Source organism: Benincasa hispida, chromosome 7 (genome assembly GCF_009727055.1).
Source record: "Benincasa hispida cultivar B227 chromosome 7, ASM972705v1, whole genome shotgun sequence".
NCBI lineage: Eukaryota > Viridiplantae > Streptophyta > Magnoliopsida > Cucurbitales > Cucurbitaceae > Benincasa > Benincasa hispida.
In genome coordinates, this window is record NC_052355.1 from 29,548,895 (window position 1) to 29,566,854 (window position 17,960).

The window sequence follows — 17,960 nt, forward strand, 5'->3', positions numbered from 1 at the left end:
AAAGTTCTAAAATAAACAAACTAATCATCTTCTCAAAATCTATGATAAAACTTATGAAAATTACAAACCATTAGTTGTATTTGTCCATCCCAATTGCAACTTTATTAAGAAGAGTAACAAATTGAGTGGTGATCAATACTTCTATTTGTTAGAATATCATCAAATTATTGAATCTCAAATCATATCTATTTGTCACATATTAAAGTATATAAGATTCTAAAATAATATCACAAAGTTTGTTAATTATCACAATCAACAAATCTTATTGTCAATTGAAAAATACTTTATTTTTGTCTTCTTTTCTTAGACCTCAATCACAAAATACAAGTGATTTAGTGCACTTTTGCTTTTGGTGGGCAAATAATTGATTGAAAAATAAAACATTGTTTTGGTCAATAAATAATTTGGGTATGACTAAAAGTGTTGTGCAAATGCAATGACATCAAGATTTTTGGTGTTTTCTAATGATTAAAGAAGCTTATCCCTTCTATGAATTATGACTCCAATTTATCACCTTCATATCCTGTCCCCCTCCTTCTGATCAAAACAAAAACATCACTTCTTTGACAAATTAATGACAGTAATTTAATTTAATTTAATTTAACACAATAACTTTTGACTTGGGGAATAGAAAAACAAACTAAAGCTATGTCAAATTAGTTATCCTAATTACATAATTAAGATCTTAGGGATTTTCAACAATTGACTTTGAGAAATTAGCAAAAACAAAGTATAATGTACCTAATGTTTTGGGTTCAAATGAACAACATGTGCTTTGGCTTCAATTTTCTTCCTCTTCTTATTGACTATATAACATTACTATAGGGTGAGAATTCAAATATTTGCCTTGTGATAAAGGGTTAATTGATCTCTTAATTAGTGAGTTGTCTTCAAACTAACATTTTATTTCATTCTTAATAAATGGATGATTTAACTGGGTAGTATTGGTTGTATATTTTATAAGTTTAGTCTCTAAACTTGAAGTTTGTATCTATTTGGTCCATGAACTTTCACGAATGTTTAATAAATTTTTAAACATTTAATTTTGTATCTAATAGGACTATGAGTTTTTAGTTTCGTATCTAATAGGATGTTGAAAAAATAATATATATATACTATATATATATTATATTATATATATATAATATATATAAATTGATCTATGTGATATAAATTTGAATTTTACGTCTAATATGATTATAAATTTACAATTTCTGTGTAATAAATACATGAATTCTATAAATTTTGAAAGTTAGAAAAACTAAATTTATTGTTATAAAATTTTAAAAATCAAATATATATATATATAGTTGTTTTATTTATGTCAAATTCAAACTGGTTTGCTTCAAAGAAGGCTATGAATTGTATGGTCTATTGCAGGCCTTGATTGATGGGAACTAAACTGCATTGTTCCTGCATATTGATGTTCGCTTAATTCTGTCGAGACTCACATCGAATAGAGTAAAAAAAATCTTCCATTACATAAAGAATGAGTGAGAGAACGAGAAAGAAATTTATTTCTGTTGACTAAATGGAGAAGGAGATGAAGGTTATATTCTTCATCCCTAGTTTCGTCCTTAGTCCGTTTATATATCTATATAAAGAACCCTAAAATGAACACTTCTAACCTCTAGCATAGATCAAGAACGTTGTAATATTTAAGTTTAGAAAAAGTATAATTTTTTATATTTAAATTTGAATATTTAAAAATTATGAATATTTAACATTTTAACTATATATTTGCACAAAATATTATTGGAAATGTTTCATTTAAAGAATTAAAAACTTTTAAAATTGCTTTGGTTGAAAATTAATGAGAATTTCTAAAAAAAATAATAATAATAAATTAAAAAAAAAAACAAGTTGGAATTTTTTTTAAACAAATTCTCCAAAACAATAAACGAAAAATTTCCTGAGAAATTTTTTCCATCCTCGTCGACATTTCTAATGTTGTGCCATCAATTGGTCCATAAGCACAAATGTAGAGGGCATATATGTATATATAATTTAAATCCTATTTTGGTTCCAAACTTTGAATTTTGTTCTATTTTAGTCCTTAAACTTTTAAAAAAAAATGTCTATTCTAGTCCTTACACTTTTAAAAACTGCTTACTTTGGTCCTTGCTATTCAGATTTTATCAACTCAACATAATGGTGAAATGACTTTATTTTTGGATGACTAGGCTATCAAATAAATTTAGCCATGATAAAAAATCTAGGATTTCAATTTTGAATTAGGTGGTAAAACGATTTTTTATAGATCTCAAAAGTCATTTTGCATCCAAGATTTTGGCTATTCACTATTTTGGCATGTTGATTCTTGATATTTTAATTCACTCTCATCTTGCTCAATTCATGCTAGATGCAATTTCATCTTTAAATAGATTTCATCTTAAAATGTTAACATAATCTTAACATTGGAGACTAAAATAAAAGTTTAGAAACTAAACGGACGTTGTTGAAAATTTAGAGACCAAAATAGAACAAGATTTAAAGTTTAGGAACCAAAATAGGATTTAAACTTTTATATATATATATATATATATATATTAGTAATTATTTCCATCAACGAAGTATGTGTTTGGAATGTATTTTCAAATGTTTAATTTAAAAACGGTCATTTTAGAAAAAAAAAAAAATTAGAGTGTTTTGCAATGCAACCACTCAAAATGGTTTTAAAGAGTATTTTCAACAATTTTTGTAAGAAAATGTTTAAATAAAAATGAGTTTTTGAAAAACATTTTTTTTCTCAAGTCAATCCAAACGGACCCTAAGAAATTTGAGTAATTTTTTTAAAATTAAAATTATTAGGTGAAATAATCATAAAAATGTCAAACTATTTACAAAAATAGCAAAAAAAATACTGGTAGACTTATATCAGTCTATCAGTCGTTATCAAAGAAAATTAAAATTTAACTATTTTGTGTAAATAATTTTCCTCATTTTTCTATTTTTGAAAATCCCTCGAAATTTTACCTATTTAATTAAAAAATTCGTAATTATTTAAGCTAATTTTTTTATTTTAAAAAAAATAAAACAAAACGGCTAACCAAACCCACGAAATTAAGTAGAAAATTTCATAAAGATGAAGAATGGGAAGAGACCCCCACCCCACATTTTAATTACAATACCTTTCAAAAAAAAAAAAAAAAGAAAAGAAAATAGCTTTTGTGGTTGCCTGATTTCATGAGTGGTAATTAGTCTGCGTTTGTTCCAGGTAGGTCGATATTTGATAATATTTTATTGTGTCAGGAGCTCATGGGAAACTACAAGGAGGGCAGAGGGAAGTCGCGTTGTGTGCTAAAGGTAGACCTTCAGAAGGCTTACGATTCGGTGAATTGGGATTTTCTGTTGGGTGTGTTGTTGGCTATAGGTACGCCCCTTCAGTTTGTTAGTTGGGTGAGGGCTTGTGTTACTCCGCCTAAGTTCTATGTGATGATTAATGGTTCCCTTGAAGGGTTTTTTCCTGGTAGGAAGGGGTTGAGGCAGGGGATCTGCTGTCTCCTTTTTTGTTTGTGATGGTGATGAAGGTCTTGTCTAGGTTGTTGAATAAATCTCCTGTGTGATTTAGGTTCCATGATCGGTGTGAGTGTTTGGGCCTAACTCATTTGGTTTTTGCAGACAATTTGATGATTTTCTGTGCAGCTGAGAGAGATTCTTTGGAGTTTGTGAGGCAGGTATTGACAAAATTTGTAGAATTGTCTGGGTTAGTAGCAAATATTGGAAAGAGTTCCATGTTTGTTGCGGGTGTGGAGTCGGGGGAGGCGGAGGAACTTGGGTATCTCTCTTGGTTCGTTGTCTGTTAGGTATCTGGGTTTACCTTTATTGGCGGGTCGGTTGAGGGCTGTGGATTGTGCACCTTTGATACAGAGGATTACAGCTCGTATTAGAAGCTGAGCAGCGAGGTCCCTCTCCTTTGTTGGGAGGTTGCAGCTTGTTAGGTCTGTTTTACAGTCCTTTCAGGTTTTTTGGTGTAGTATCTTCGTGTTGCCTGCGTGTGTAACTCATGAGGTTGATCGTCTATTACGTAGTTATTTATGGGAGGGTAGTGTGGTAAGTTGGGGTGGTGCACGGGTGGCGTGGGATGAGGTGTGCTTGCCGTTGGGAGAGAGGGGGGTTGGGTGTGAAGCATGTGGCCTCTTGGAACCAGGCTACTATTATGCAGCTGCTTTGGCTTCTCTTAATTAAATCGGGATCACTTTGGGTGGCGTGGGTGGAGGCGTATATTTTGCGTGGGCGGTCGTTGTGGGCTATTCGGAGTGAGATTGGGAGGTCTTGGTGCTTGACGGCTATCTTGCGAAGTAGAGATAGATTCAAGCATTTGATTCATTTGATGATTGGCGATGGACGGTCTTGTTTTGTTTGGTGGGATCCTTGGTTGCTGGGGGGCGCGATTTTGGACTCATGCGAGTCTACGGTGGTTCATGATGCAAGGAGTAGTTTGGAATCGCGATTGTCTGAGTTCATGGATGGTGAGGGAGGTTGGAGGTGGCTTACAGTGTCTTGGGAGCTGCTTGAAATATGAGGTTTTATCCAGGCAGTGGGGCCTAGGGTGAGGGGCTGTCTCTTATACACATCTAGATGTGTATAAGAGACAGGTTGGGAGCTGCTTGAAATATGAGGTTTTATCCAGGCAGTGGGGCCTAGGGTGAGGGGAGAGGATTATTGGGTTTCGGTGTCGGATGCTAGCGGTCGGTTTTCTATCGCTAGTGCTTGGGAGAGTATACGTCCTCGTCGTCCTAGGGTGTCTTGGGCTGGTATTTTGTGGGCGGGAGTGGTATTCCGCATCACTCCTTCTGTGCGTGATTAGCAATGAGGGATAGGTTGGGTACGCGAGATTGGTTGAGGAGTTGGAGTGTGCTATCAGAGGGGGGTATCTTTTGTTTGGGGGAGGTGTGGAGTCGCGGGATCATTTATTTTTTGAGTGTGGGTTTGGGAGAGAGGTGTGGTCTAGTGTGTTGCGTCAATTGGGTTCAATGCATCGGGTGGCTGGTTGGGATGTAGAGTTGAGTTGGTTGTATCGAGTGGGGTCGGGTAATGGGGTGCATAGTAAGTTGTTCCGTGTTTTCTAGTGTGCTTTCATATACTACATCTGGCAGAAGCATAATCAACGACTGCATGGAGATCGACCAAGGTCGATGTCTGCTCTGATTCACTTTATGATCTCTATGGTTCGTGCTCATGCTATTTCCTGGTGGGTTGACCTTCTTGATCTTATCTAGTGTGTGTACGGATGTTTTTTCTTTTCGAACTTCACATTGTTCTTTGTTTTGTTGTAGCCCCTAGTTTGTGAGGGTTTTGGTTCTTTTCTCTGTCTTTCATCTTGGTGTTTTGCGAGTTTGCGTTTATGTGTTGGTTTTGTTATGGTCTTATCCAGTTTGTTTTGTTTTGGTTTTATTGTCCTGTCTTTGCTTGTGTTTTGTTGCCTTGATCTCGGACTGTGGGATCCCCTTTATTGTTGTATAATAATATCACCTATTTTTTTTTAAAAAAAAGGAATGGGAAGAGAAAACAGAAAAGTCATCCCTCACCACGTCGACATCTCCACACCAATGAAATGAAGGAAAGACAAAATTGGTCTTAATTTCGGTGTAAATTTTGGAAACCTTAATTTTAGGTTGACGAGCCTTAATAGTTAATATAAACAAAAGATATTAGCAATTAATATAAAAATCTAAGAACCATTCGAGTCTTAAAAGGTACTTGATGGCACTCTTGTAGAGGCATGTTTGACGGTTCCACAAGCACACATAATCTATTTCCCATTGTCGATTGATTTTTGGAGTGTGCATTAACACAAACCTAATTGAAATTTAATGCAACTGAATGAGTTTCAATGGAAACATTGGAATAAACTCATTTAGGTATGCAACAAAACAAAACAAAATTTTATGTAACGATCTGTTATTTCTATAATACAAGCCATCTTTCACATATATTTTAAAATAAAAATCAAAAAGGAAAAAACAACGAAAGAAAACTATGGGATTTTAGAGGGCTAAGATCTTGTGAAGTACAAGGTAAAAGTTCTAAGAAAATTCCACAACCACCCTGGAGGGAGCATGCGTTTTCAAGATCATTTCTTCGTATTCATCAATAGGATCTGAGAGAGCAATAATAGCTCCTCCAGCTCCAATGGAAGCTTCTCCTTTATGCAAGACGACTGTTCTAATTACAATATTAAGATCAAATGTCTGATTATAGGAGATATATCCAATGCAACCTGAATAAATACCTCGAGGACAACTCTCGATGGTGTCGAGGAGCTCCATAGACCTCAACTTCGGTGCTCCAGTCATCGAACCACCAGGAAAAGCTGCTTTTATACAGTCAATAGCACTTACATTTGGCTGTTTCTTGCCGCGAACTGTGCTCACCATTGTATGGACGGTTGCATATGACTCTATTTCCATCAGAAGTGGAACGTGAACAGAACCCGGTTCACACACACGACCAAGGTCGTTTCTTAGAAGATCGACTATCATTAAGTTTTCAGCTTGGTTCTTTTCACTGTCGTGAGAAAGCAGATCATTTTATTATTGGGGCTAATGAGGTATCTGTTAAACTGAGTTATAATCAAATGTTTAATACAATCTCAAAAAGAGTAAATGGAAATTGAAAGGCATCCGTTGTTTCTAAAAATGGAAAATCGACGTAGATCATGCTTAAGTGTATCCAACCATAGGATATGAACCAATGATAACATTGTGACAAAGAAAGCTCCTAATGTATTTAAATTACTAGCATGGTTTTTCAGCACTAAATTTGAAGAACGTACCTATACTGCAACTGCATTTTGAGCTGTTCGTCTTCCTCTGATGTCACTCCTCGCTTTGTCGTACCTTTAATGGGTTTCGCTTCCAAAACACCATCCCTATTCAATTGTAGAAACCGTTCTGGTGATGAACAGCAGATGCATATATCTTCTTTTGAAAAATTTAGCCAAGCAGCATAAGGTGCCGGATTTGTTTCTCTGAGCCTGAGGTAAAGTCTCAGGGCGTCAGTTTCCTCAATTTTTTTCCTAATTTGGGTTGTGAGGCACAACTCGTAGCTTTCGCCGTCTTTGATGTATTGCTTACACTTTTCAACATCGTTTATATATCCTTCCTTAGATTTCTCAGCAACAAAATCTACTTTGCTCGGTGTAAATGACACATTGAGTGAGCTTTCTTCAATTAACTTATCTGGAACGGAAGTTCTCAAATCCATAAGCTTAAGCTCTGTATCATCCAACCATGATGTAGAAGTATTGCATTCTTCATGTATGGATAACAGGTAAACATCATCCGAGGAGTGATCAATGACCAAAAGATTGTCGGCGAAGAAAAAACACGCATCTGGAGTCCAAGACTTATGTTTGTTGAACGCTGCACCACATTCTACTTTGAGTTCATATCTACAGAATATAGAGGGCTCTATGTTAGAAAAATGCTGTCTTTATATTAGAATTGCCGACATTGTGGAACATTTTTCTTTTATGGAATTATTTCATAATTTAATTTCAGAAGATACAGAATCCTTGATTTGCTATTCATATATCTTCCAGCGTCTAGAATGACATGCAACGAGAGAGACATCTGAAAGCACATCAAAATGCATAAACCCATACATAAAGTTACCTAACCCATCACATACTCTCAACTCTTATGGATTTCTTGGAAGACAGTCTTTGGAGCTTTAAAACGATAGTCAGTTGGCTTAAAAATGTTCAAATTATAGTTGAATTGATATCACTAAAGAGGCCCATGTTCGTGTTAGAAAGAAACTTCATTCTGATCTGGGTTTTTCCTTTAGGGGATGGGCCATGACTTTCAATTTTGACAAAGCCCACAGCTGAGCCTAAGAGTAAAAGTTCTAGAAAGTTCCTTATGTTATGTTATGTTATGTATACTAAAAGCATTGAAAGCGGAGTTTGAAAGAGGGCGGGCAAGATGTTTTCTAGGCATTGGGTGAAGGAAATGGTCACGGGCCTCGTGGTAATAATAGAGATTGTGTTGACTCTGTAGATTCCCTATGGCTTTAGTAGTCCAAACAATATGGGGAAGGTTGGGAAGTAGGGAGAGTTCCCTTGTTCGAAGTAAAAAAAAGAAGTTTTGTTAGATTAGAAGGAAACACTCCGAGTATCTCATAGCTAGAGGAAGTAGGAGAAGTAAGAGAAGTAAGAGAAGTAAGAGAACTTAGAAGAAAAGTGCTCCCTTTCTTCGTGTGTCAATTTCTTCAACAAGGATCCCATCATTAAGGAAAAAAAATGAAAGTTATACAACATGATGGGGGAGCAGATGAATCTCTATTTTGGTGAGCAAGGAGATCACCATAGGAGGTGACTGATCAAACAATGCTGGCACTACACCCAGTAGTCCAATTGAATGCCTAGGAGATTAAGGAGCTAGAGATGATTACATGGTTGGCCTGAACTTCTGAATACCGAACTACCAGAGTTAAAAGAAGTTCAGCAGGCTTTAGTCCATCCCAAATGGAGTGGTCAGGCAGGATATCTTTAGGATGGATTTCTGCTAAGCTCCCATGTTCCAGATGCAATCAAAGAAGTCAAACACAAAAAGGAAAACGGGCAGGGGAAGTTGAAGAAGCTGATCTCCACAGTTAACCACGAGCAAGGAGTTATCCCAGAAACCTCATGTGGCTGAACTCGTCTTCTATGGTGATGATCCAGCAGAATGTGAGAGGCCAAGGTGCTAGACTATTTTCTAGGTCTTATTTTAATGCATCTTTTTAGACTTCAGTTAAGTATAAGACTTATTTTAATGCATCTCTTTAGACTTCAATTGTCAGAGATTTGTAGCTATTTGCTGTCTTATTTTCCTTTTTGGATTGAAACACTTTCCTATATAGCTAGTTTGTGGCTCCTTTTCTTGAGTTGTTTTCCTTCATGTTTTGCAATGAAACCAACTTTTTTTAAGAATATATATATTAATTGGAGAAGAAATGAAATTATAAGGGTTCAAACATATAACATTCTGTTCAGATGATGGATTACAGTAAATTAAATATTATTTTAATACTTTAGGCATTAACACATAAATATGTAAAGACAAAGTTCTCTAATTTATCATTTAAAGAAAAAAATTAGATCCTCATTCACAATTTATCCCTATACTACACCTAAATATCAGAATATAACCAAATAATTAAACCACAAGGGTAAACCTCCATTAAATAGTGAAACGACCAAAAAGACTTGCATAATTCTGATCCTGCTCTGAAAGACCTTTACTCAGTTATCTGAAATAATGCTTCACCTAAGAAGATAAAGATTTTTCTTTGTTTTTTATGCCTTTTGTTGGTCTTTGACGTTGCCTACCAACATCTTTGATTTCCATGCATCAATTTTTGTTGGACATCCATTTCATGGTTCGAAGAAGGCGTCGTGGTTTGCTCTCAACAAAGTTTCTCTGACTTCTTTGGGGCGAGTGGAATGGAAGACTGTTCAAGGACTCTTTTCGACCTTTGACACTTTTATGGACTTATTATTATTACTATTATTTTCTGCTATGTATAGTAAATGTAAACACCCTTTTTCTCATTAAAGTTTTTCTAATTTAATCAAGAACATGAAACTTTTCACGTAACACACCTTTGGGTGATTGAGAGTTTATACTCCTTATGATGAATGGAATTTGTTTCTTCTATAAAAGATTAAAAAATAAATTACAAGATAATAAATAAATAAAAGTACAACTTTAATGAACTTTAAAGAAGCTGAAACTTCCATAGTCGTATCATGGTGAGATTGTGCAAAATAATTTAATCTGCTATACTGATAGTAGTCACTTACCCGAAGTAGCCAACATATCCACCATGAAAGTTAAATGGAAGCTCGTCATAGTCTTCACTTTTGTATTGAAAAGACGAAAGCTCCTGTAAAAATTAAGCATCAAAATGCTTGTTTCAGCAATTGCAATTGATTAATATGTTTATATCACTATTATAATAGATAGAAAGATGCAATAAAAAATGCACAATACTAAAAGTTATGATTACGATGTTCAACATTCATTTACAAGAAGGTAATTGAACAAGTCACATCTTGTCCTCACAAACAAATTCAGACCTATGGTTACCAAAGATCTTATAAAAAAAATTTAAAAAAGAAAAAAAAGAAAAAGAAAAAAAAAGATAAGTGGCATCTCAAAAGAGTAACAAGACTATCTAGACCCCAACGTAGCTCTTTGACAGCTGACTGATATCCAAAAAGAAAGAACAGCTATGTTTTTTTTTTCTTTTTGATAAGAGAATAGTTTATGTTGAATAATAATAGCATTGAGCTTTGCATTGCAAATTATTGCGCAGGTTATAAACAACAAAACCAAAATTCTTCAATATCAAGATGATATCAAGAAAGTACCTTGTTTAGATAGTCAAAGAAACCATCCTTCAAAAATGTTTTGGTTGCCGAGCCTTGAACATCCTCAATTGATAGATAGCCGCCTCCTTCAAAAGGATGACCACTGAAAAAGAATGTAATTTACTTCCGTAACCAGCAATTAAAGATAGATAAGTTGTATTGTTTTCTCCTTTGGAGCATTTACATGTTTAATTAGGTATAATTTATAACCTAGAAAAACTAAAATGATTATGAAGACAAACTAAGAAATCCGAGCACAATCCTAAAAACCAGAATGTAATTCCAACCTTTCATCTGATAACTGGAAAACCATTTGTTTCCATAGTGATCCACCTTTTCCTCCCATGAATGAAAATCGTGCTCTTCCCTATATAAATTCAGCATAAAAAAAGACAATGATGAAAATTTCATTGGAAAGTAAATAATAATAATAATAATAATAATAATAATAATAATAATGATATGATGATGATGATGATGATGATGCTGCGAGCAGTTGGACTAATGTTGGTACATGATCTTTAAACTACAAGTTAACAATGCAGATACAAAGAAACTTGGCATGACGACACAAATATAAAGCATTTTTAAACTACAAAATTCATGACCTTTTAATTTCAATGACATGTACCTATAGAAAGCATAAATGATCAAATATAGAGAGAAGGCTTATAATAGTACTGATTGTTCTTTTCAGATGAGGTGAAATATTTTGCAAGTTGTAACAGAAAAGAAAACATGCAATCGAAGAAAGACAAACTGATCAGATGATATAAAATACGGAAATATAAAAAGTTATAACTTATAATGCATCTACTGTTTCTCTAATTCCCAGATTTATCTATATCATTTGAACCTGTAAAAACAAATTGTAATGATTGATTCTCTAACATATACAGGTGCCCCCATATTATCCATAACTAGTACTCCAAGTAACTATTTTCTTCATACAAAACATAATCTATATTATTAATTTCGTTAATAAACGATAAATTAGAACTCGCAGACATGAACTTCACCCTCATTTGGCACTAGTGATCAATCATACTACATCCTGCTAGCAATATTATGAAGGATTGGGACTTTTGAGAAGTTATTCCAACGGATCTTACTTTGAACTCTAACATTGTGAATCAAGAATGCATAGGCCATATATAAATCTATAATGCTAAACATGACTAAGCTAGAATCAGATAAATTAATTCAATAGATGACCAGACCTTTTCAATCGATGAACTGTCAAGCCAAAACGTGTTTTCAGCTTTATGATGTCCAAACAATTGATAAAATATATTTCTAGCACCACCAACTTCAGAAGCCAAATGATTGTATTTCTTCCATGTCAACTTCAGAAATTTGACTCCATTGCTGGGATATGAAAGATTTACAAGATCAAACAGGCCAACATCTTTTCTACTAACTCCATTAAGTTCAATACTTCTACTGGGAAAAGCCCCATCACTTAATTGATCAACCGGTTTCCTTAGTATTATTTGATTTCCTGGGAATCCGCAAACATTTTTGTTAAGTCATCCAACATACAAGCTTAAAAATACACTCAATGTTATGTAATAATGACATAAATTAAATTATTTGCACTAGACCAAAAACATTCATTCTCAAAGTAATTCAGTTAAACTAGGAAGTCTCGAGTATAGGGTAAGGAAATGTTGTCATTCAATTCATGCAGCAATTGTGATTTGGCCTCCAAAGTCATGGACAAGTTTTCATTATAAATAATTTTCCGCACATGCTAACTTACAAAATAATTGAAAACTCTGGACTCTGGCAAAAGGTAATTTAGCTAACACAATCAAAAGCATATAGTGCATATACATGAGTCATGGATTAAAGCACACAAGAAAATAAAAAATCGCAAAAATCTTACCAGAATAATCTACATTTTCTTTGCGGGTGACTAATGGTCCATAGTTAAGCCAATGATCCTCTGTGATTTCTCTAAAATTTTTAAATATCTCTCTGCCAAAACAGGTTCCAATGCTCTCTGGATGAAACTGTAGATCATGTGGAAACATAGGTACTGTAAGCCTGATAACTCAAAGCTTGTTAATCACAAACAAAATAACACACTCTACCTGTACACCATAATGAGGCCTGACGGAGTGCATGACTGCCATGAGAACTTTTCCATTTTGCTTATTTTTATGGCCGTTGAAAGGCCAAACACGCAGAGATTTTTGTACTTCTGACCTAGAATTACTAGAAACTGTGTCATGAGCATCTGAAATTGAGGAAGCATTGCTAATCTCAAGAAATGATTGGGTATCTGTAGAACAGGTCCATGATATAGGAATTAATTCATTGGGAAGAGATTCAGGATCTATTACAAGTGAATGATATCTTACAACCTGCAACAAGTCAGCCAGAAGTGTCATCGTGATATTGTTTTGGTCCAAAACAACGTATTCTTTCCATGGTAGTCAACATCACTAAGTACAGGTTACTATAGAAGTATGATGAAAATTCTTGTTAATAGTTATTTGGGGCACATGAAGAGCCTCGATACTGATAAAATATTAAGTGTCATGTCGTTACTGATTTTGATGATGCAAGTAACTTCTTATGATAAACTGAAGTTTGGATACTGCTGTATTTTATTTTTCTTTCTTTATTTTTGGAATTTCATGTGAGTAAGAAAATTGCCAAGTCTCTGCCATTGTTCTTCATTGTGAACAACCTCATAAAATACTAGCAAGGAATGATGCACACTATATCACTTTGTAAAAGTAAAAAGAAGCAACAAATATAACAGCATGAAATTAAAACTGACCTTAGACCCTGAATTTCTCCCAGACGGTATGCCATTGAAAAGACTACAACCATTGTGCTCAATTTCGCTGTGCAAGAGATAGAGAAAGGAGAAATAAGTACACGGGTGAACATGCCATATTAACCAATGTTAAAAGAACCGATAACAAGAATTCAAAAATCAAAACTAATTCATATCATTAACAATAAAGCTCCCTGCTCCCGCCATAATATTTTATTTTATAATTCATACTCCGAACAAATGGACCTGTTCACAAGTGAACAGAAAATATACCAAGAAAGTTTCTCTATAATACCAAGCTTACCTTAGGCGCCCATGAACTGGCTCATTTGCATGAACAACTTTAGCTCCATGCACATAACCTAAAGCCTGCAAAAATCATATGTATAAGAATATCATTTAAAAAGAAGTTTAAACTACCCTTGCGAATTGGGAGGAAATACCTGGTGCCCAAGACAAACACCTAAAATGGGAATATCCTCGCACTCGTGGAGTAAACGTAGACATATTCCTGAAAGATTAAATGTTCCACGATGAAAGTAAAGTTATCTAAGCTGGAAAAATGTAGAGATAAACAGCTGAAATCCTTCAAGCAAACCAAATTAAATTTGGCGAACAATGTTCTGACTACAATGCAAATGCCATGATAACAATTTATCAAATGCCATGTTAATGGAAAATTTCAGAATAGGACTAGGATGTTAATGCAAATACCATGATAGATAACAATATCTGTTACGATATTATTCCAGTCAAAATTTCAGAATGATCCTTGATGGACATAGATTACAGAAGGGTAAAAATGCCACATTTATATCATTGTCTGTAATCACTCACCTATATCATTGGCACATGTTGGAGAACCAGGCCCAGGAGATATAACAATATTATCAAATGCCTTTTCTTCATACAAATAATGATATAAATCTTCCCATGTCCAGTCATCATTTCGTATGACCACAGGAGGCACTAGCACAAAACCAAAGAAGTATAAGAGAGGCGCAAGAACAGTTTCGTTCTTCAACTGCATCCACTTCAATAGCAGTAAACTTCACCATCACCTAGCCTTTACCGAAGAATAATTACAGTGTTCAGTTGTTTTATTTGGTCTCTAGGTCCTAATCCCTTTTACTTGGATAAAGCAATAAATTTAGTTTACTCTATCATTAACATCAATTAATATACATGTTCGTAGATTGTGTAGTAAAGGTTTGCCATAAACAAAAACAGACAAATCTATGAACAATATACGTGCTGAAATGGATCATCATAGATTAATTGTGCCAGATACGGCATTTTTAACCCTCCAGATGAATTAAAAGATTGATAATATATAAAAACTCATTTAATTATTTTCAAGAAAAGATTTGTCCAAGTAGCCATGTTTCATGGGCTATGCTATTAAGTTATATGCCCATCCCAAACAGAAGTAAATTATTGTTCATAAGTGTGTCAAAAAGTTTATAATAAAAATAAAAGCTCTCAACAATGAGTCTCCACAGTTCTTCATTAGGTGCAGGGATCATCTGCCAAAACTTGGACAACCAAAGAGCTATGAATGTTACTCCTGCTTAGAGAAACTTCGTGTTTTTTAGTTTTTCAAATGGTTCATGACCTGGGGATTTTTGTTTTGAAATTGAACATATACTTGGAGGACCACTTTCAGTCAAAACCAGCTGAGTAGTACATACTCACAAGCACTCACAAGAATAGAACCACGAAAAATCATCATAGGTTGGTAAGCAGATAATGGCACACAAATGAAGAAAAATGAGGCTGGCTCATTCCAATAAAGAAATATGAAAAATTATAAACTTTTATGAAGGAGAGACAGTAAAGCAAAATGGATATGCATGAACCACGAACAACGATCAAAAGAGATCTCAAATGATATGCAAAAACATAAACATAAGCAGGTACGGAGATAGAAAAGACTTACATCCATTGATGACTGACAAATCTTGGTAAATATTGTATGTGTAACTATCATAGTTGTCAATCAATAACGTTCTCACAAACTCAAGCTTCAAACGAGGCTTATGTTGCTGTTCCTTCCTCATGAACGATCCTTCCATAAGCTTTGAAGTTGTCGGACTTGATAAAGACAACATTCCAGCATTTTTCCTTAATGCTTTACACTGTCTTTTCTGTTCGAGATAATAAATTCTTACAAAACCATTCGATGCGACTGAATTCAAGCTTGTATACAACATACCGCCATCCCGAAAGTTGAGCTCGGATGGCAATGAATGCAAACCCGTATTCATTTTTTTTTTTCCTATTCTTATGAAGGTGTTAATGGTTAGATATAATTACATCCATAGTTTCCACCTCCCATCCAGCTCTGCATTAAAAACCAAAACCAAATACACAGTCAAAATATATTTTTTTAAAAAAAAAAAAAAAGGAAAGAAGAATAAACAAATTCAATCAGGTTCCATTTGAATGGTCACGACTCACAACAACTACAAAAGTAAACACTCGATCTCAAAACTGATCAAACAGTTGGTGAGTTCTATTAAAATCAGACAAGATCTGTACACAAAACCAGCTCTAAACCAATGCAACTATTACCAACATTCAGTTTCAGAATATTCAACCGAATCTTCTAAATCCGATATTCAGACATTACAGTGACCAAATTCAAAAGGCTTCAGAATCAATTAGAAGCTAGATGTTGGACATGAACAGCACCATTGAGGACTAAAACAAGCATAAAAATAGGCGGAAAAGACAGGGGACAGAGAAACTGCAAACGAGAAAGATTCCGCAACAGATTCAAACGGGAAAAGAATCAGACTACAATTTAAAAAAGGGAAAAAAAAAAAAGAGGAAAGTAAGCTGAAAAGATAGTGCGTTAGAGATTGAAACCTGGAGAGTGAAGCCGAGAAGGGGAGAGCGGCAGAGCACAAGAGATTGAATATAGAAATGGCGGTATTTATGGTGGTGTCCAAAAGGGCGGGACGTGCTCTTTGATGAACCAACTGAATTTGATACGGAAATTCCTCGTTTGAGGCCGTATGCTACCGATTCCAAATTCATTTTATGAGGCTATTATTTTATTTGATTCAATCCTTTCCCTTTCGTTTTTAATCTTCAATTCTTACATCATAATGCCTCCAAAATCGTACATACAATGGATTTCTCATATAAATACTCCTAATAATAAATAATAAATGGATTTTTTTACGAGGATCCAAATTCAGTTTCGCTAATTCCAAATGAAGAATTTTGAAAACATCACTCACAAAGCTATCACCCAACATTAAATTCTCTCCCATTTTTATTGCTGGTCTTACTCATTGCAAATTGATATACAATTTAAAAAATAAAATTCCGCTATATAACAAAGATCAACTATTGCAATCTATTGGTGATAGACTATATCTCTAATAGTATAGATTATAGATTTTTGTTATATTTATAATTTTTTTAAAAATGTTAACACTTCATTATTAGTACTGCCAATTAAAATACTTCATTTAAGTATTTTTTGTAAATTATTTCATTTACAAGAATGCATGTCGACGTCGATATTTCATTTGAGATATCGACATCAATATTTTAATCTTTTATTTTTTTTAATGAAAGATGATTGTTACTGACATTAATTCAAAACAACACAGCAATCCTATCATCATCCACGACTTGGACTAGCCAAATCGGGAGATTCTCAGTCCACAACTTAGAAGAAGAATTTTGAAAAGCGAAAGAGGTCGAAGCATGGGGCCACCCTATTATGGTTCCTATTAGCAAACATGAGGCCCCATATTTTAGAAGAACCTCATAAATTAAACACCTCATCATATATTACTCCATAAGGAGATAAACAAAACGACATTGAATGTAACCTACAAACCACCTCACGACCATCAGTCTCCACACAACGAGCTTCATAATCTACTGCCTCCAAGAGCATCAAACCTGAGAGCAGGATGGAAATCTCACTAGCCTCCACAGCCAACCTCTCTAACTAAAACGTAGCCTTAGCAGTTGTTGCGTCTAGTATGATTAAAGAAATTATAGTCTTATGTCGTACTAGTGATGATAATTGCAAACACAAAGAAACAGCGTGTGTGAAATATCAAGAAAATATCAACGAATAAAGCAAGGTTCAGAAGCATTTACTAACATTTTCATAAGTTATGCCCTTTTAGTGCTTTTAAGCCACAATACCCTATTTCTAGAGTGCATGCTTGGGTTAATTTCAGAAAAAATGGTTAACTTTATCTCTAAAGTCATTTCTTTCCTCGTTTCACAAGTTCCACAATCAATTACTCTCTTAAGTAGTTGATTATTTATACTTAAACCAATCTCTCAATCAAAGTTGAGCAATGTTAATATTTACACATTAAACAAGATGAACTTTGATGCAAGACTTAGTAAAAATGTTAGTTTAACTTCCTCACCTCATTGAAGAATTAGTTGCTCAAGATAAATGAAAGAAATGATATGGATGAATTGAATATGGAAGAAATCATATTTATATTAAGGCACACAAATTTTTCAATCTTAAATAACTTAAGATGACAAGAGATATATAATAAGGAGTAGAGAATGTAACTGTCAAGTCGCGGACTGCAATCACTTACTTCTTTTGGCTTGTATAGTGGTTGCTTCAATAGAAGTTGCAATGGAGATGGTGGAGTTTTCTTCTTGTTTCAGAGAGGAAGATTGAGTTCTCACTCAAAATTCCTCAAAGAAAAGCTTGAAAGTTGGATGATAATGGTGGAATTATGAAAGAGTTTGGATAGAGCTTCAATCGGTCTCTCGATGAGAAATCTGATACTTAGACACTTTTTAGAT

The 17,960-nt window shown here is 34.2% G+C and overlaps 2 protein-coding genes across 3 annotated transcripts; one reads left to right on the forward strand and one right to left on the reverse strand.

The window, feature by feature from the left end:
* Positions 1 to 3,258: 3,258 nt before the first annotated feature.
* LOC120081048 lies at positions 3,259 to 4,188 on the forward strand. Its single transcript, XM_039035727.1, has 3 exons — positions 3,259 to 3,458; positions 3,572 to 3,790; positions 3,978 to 4,188. The coding sequence occupies exons 1-3, from the start codon at positions 3,259 to 3,261 to the stop codon at positions 4,186 to 4,188; spliced, it is 630 nt and encodes a 209-aa protein (XP_038891655.1).
* Positions 4,189 to 5,867: 1,679 nt separating this feature from the next.
* LOC120081715 (aminodeoxychorismate synthase, chloroplastic) lies at positions 5,868 to 16,194 on the reverse strand. Of its 2 annotated transcripts, XM_039036806.1 has the most exons (14): positions 16,026 to 16,194; positions 15,094 to 15,498; positions 13,992 to 14,123; positions 13,598 to 13,665; positions 13,459 to 13,523; positions 13,155 to 13,221; positions 12,460 to 12,732; positions 12,252 to 12,378; positions 11,584 to 11,864; positions 10,651 to 10,730; positions 10,364 to 10,466; positions 9,794 to 9,876; positions 6,779 to 7,396; positions 5,868 to 6,510 (listed from the first exon to the last, which is right to left on the reverse strand). In XM_039036806.1, the coding sequence occupies exons 2-14, from the start codon at positions 15,419 to 15,421 to the stop codon at positions 6,030 to 6,032; spliced, it is 2,706 nt and encodes a 901-aa protein (XP_038892734.1). In that variant the 5' UTR covers positions 15,422 to 15,498; positions 16,026 to 16,194; the 3' UTR covers positions 5,868 to 6,029. The 2 variants fall into 2 exon arrangements, with proteins under 2 accessions (XP_038892734.1, XP_038892735.1); XM_039036807.1 differs by lacking the exon at positions 16,026 to 16,194 and having other exon boundaries at positions 13,992 to 14,220; positions 15,094 to 15,230.
* Positions 16,195 to 17,960: the final 1,766 nt, after the last annotated feature.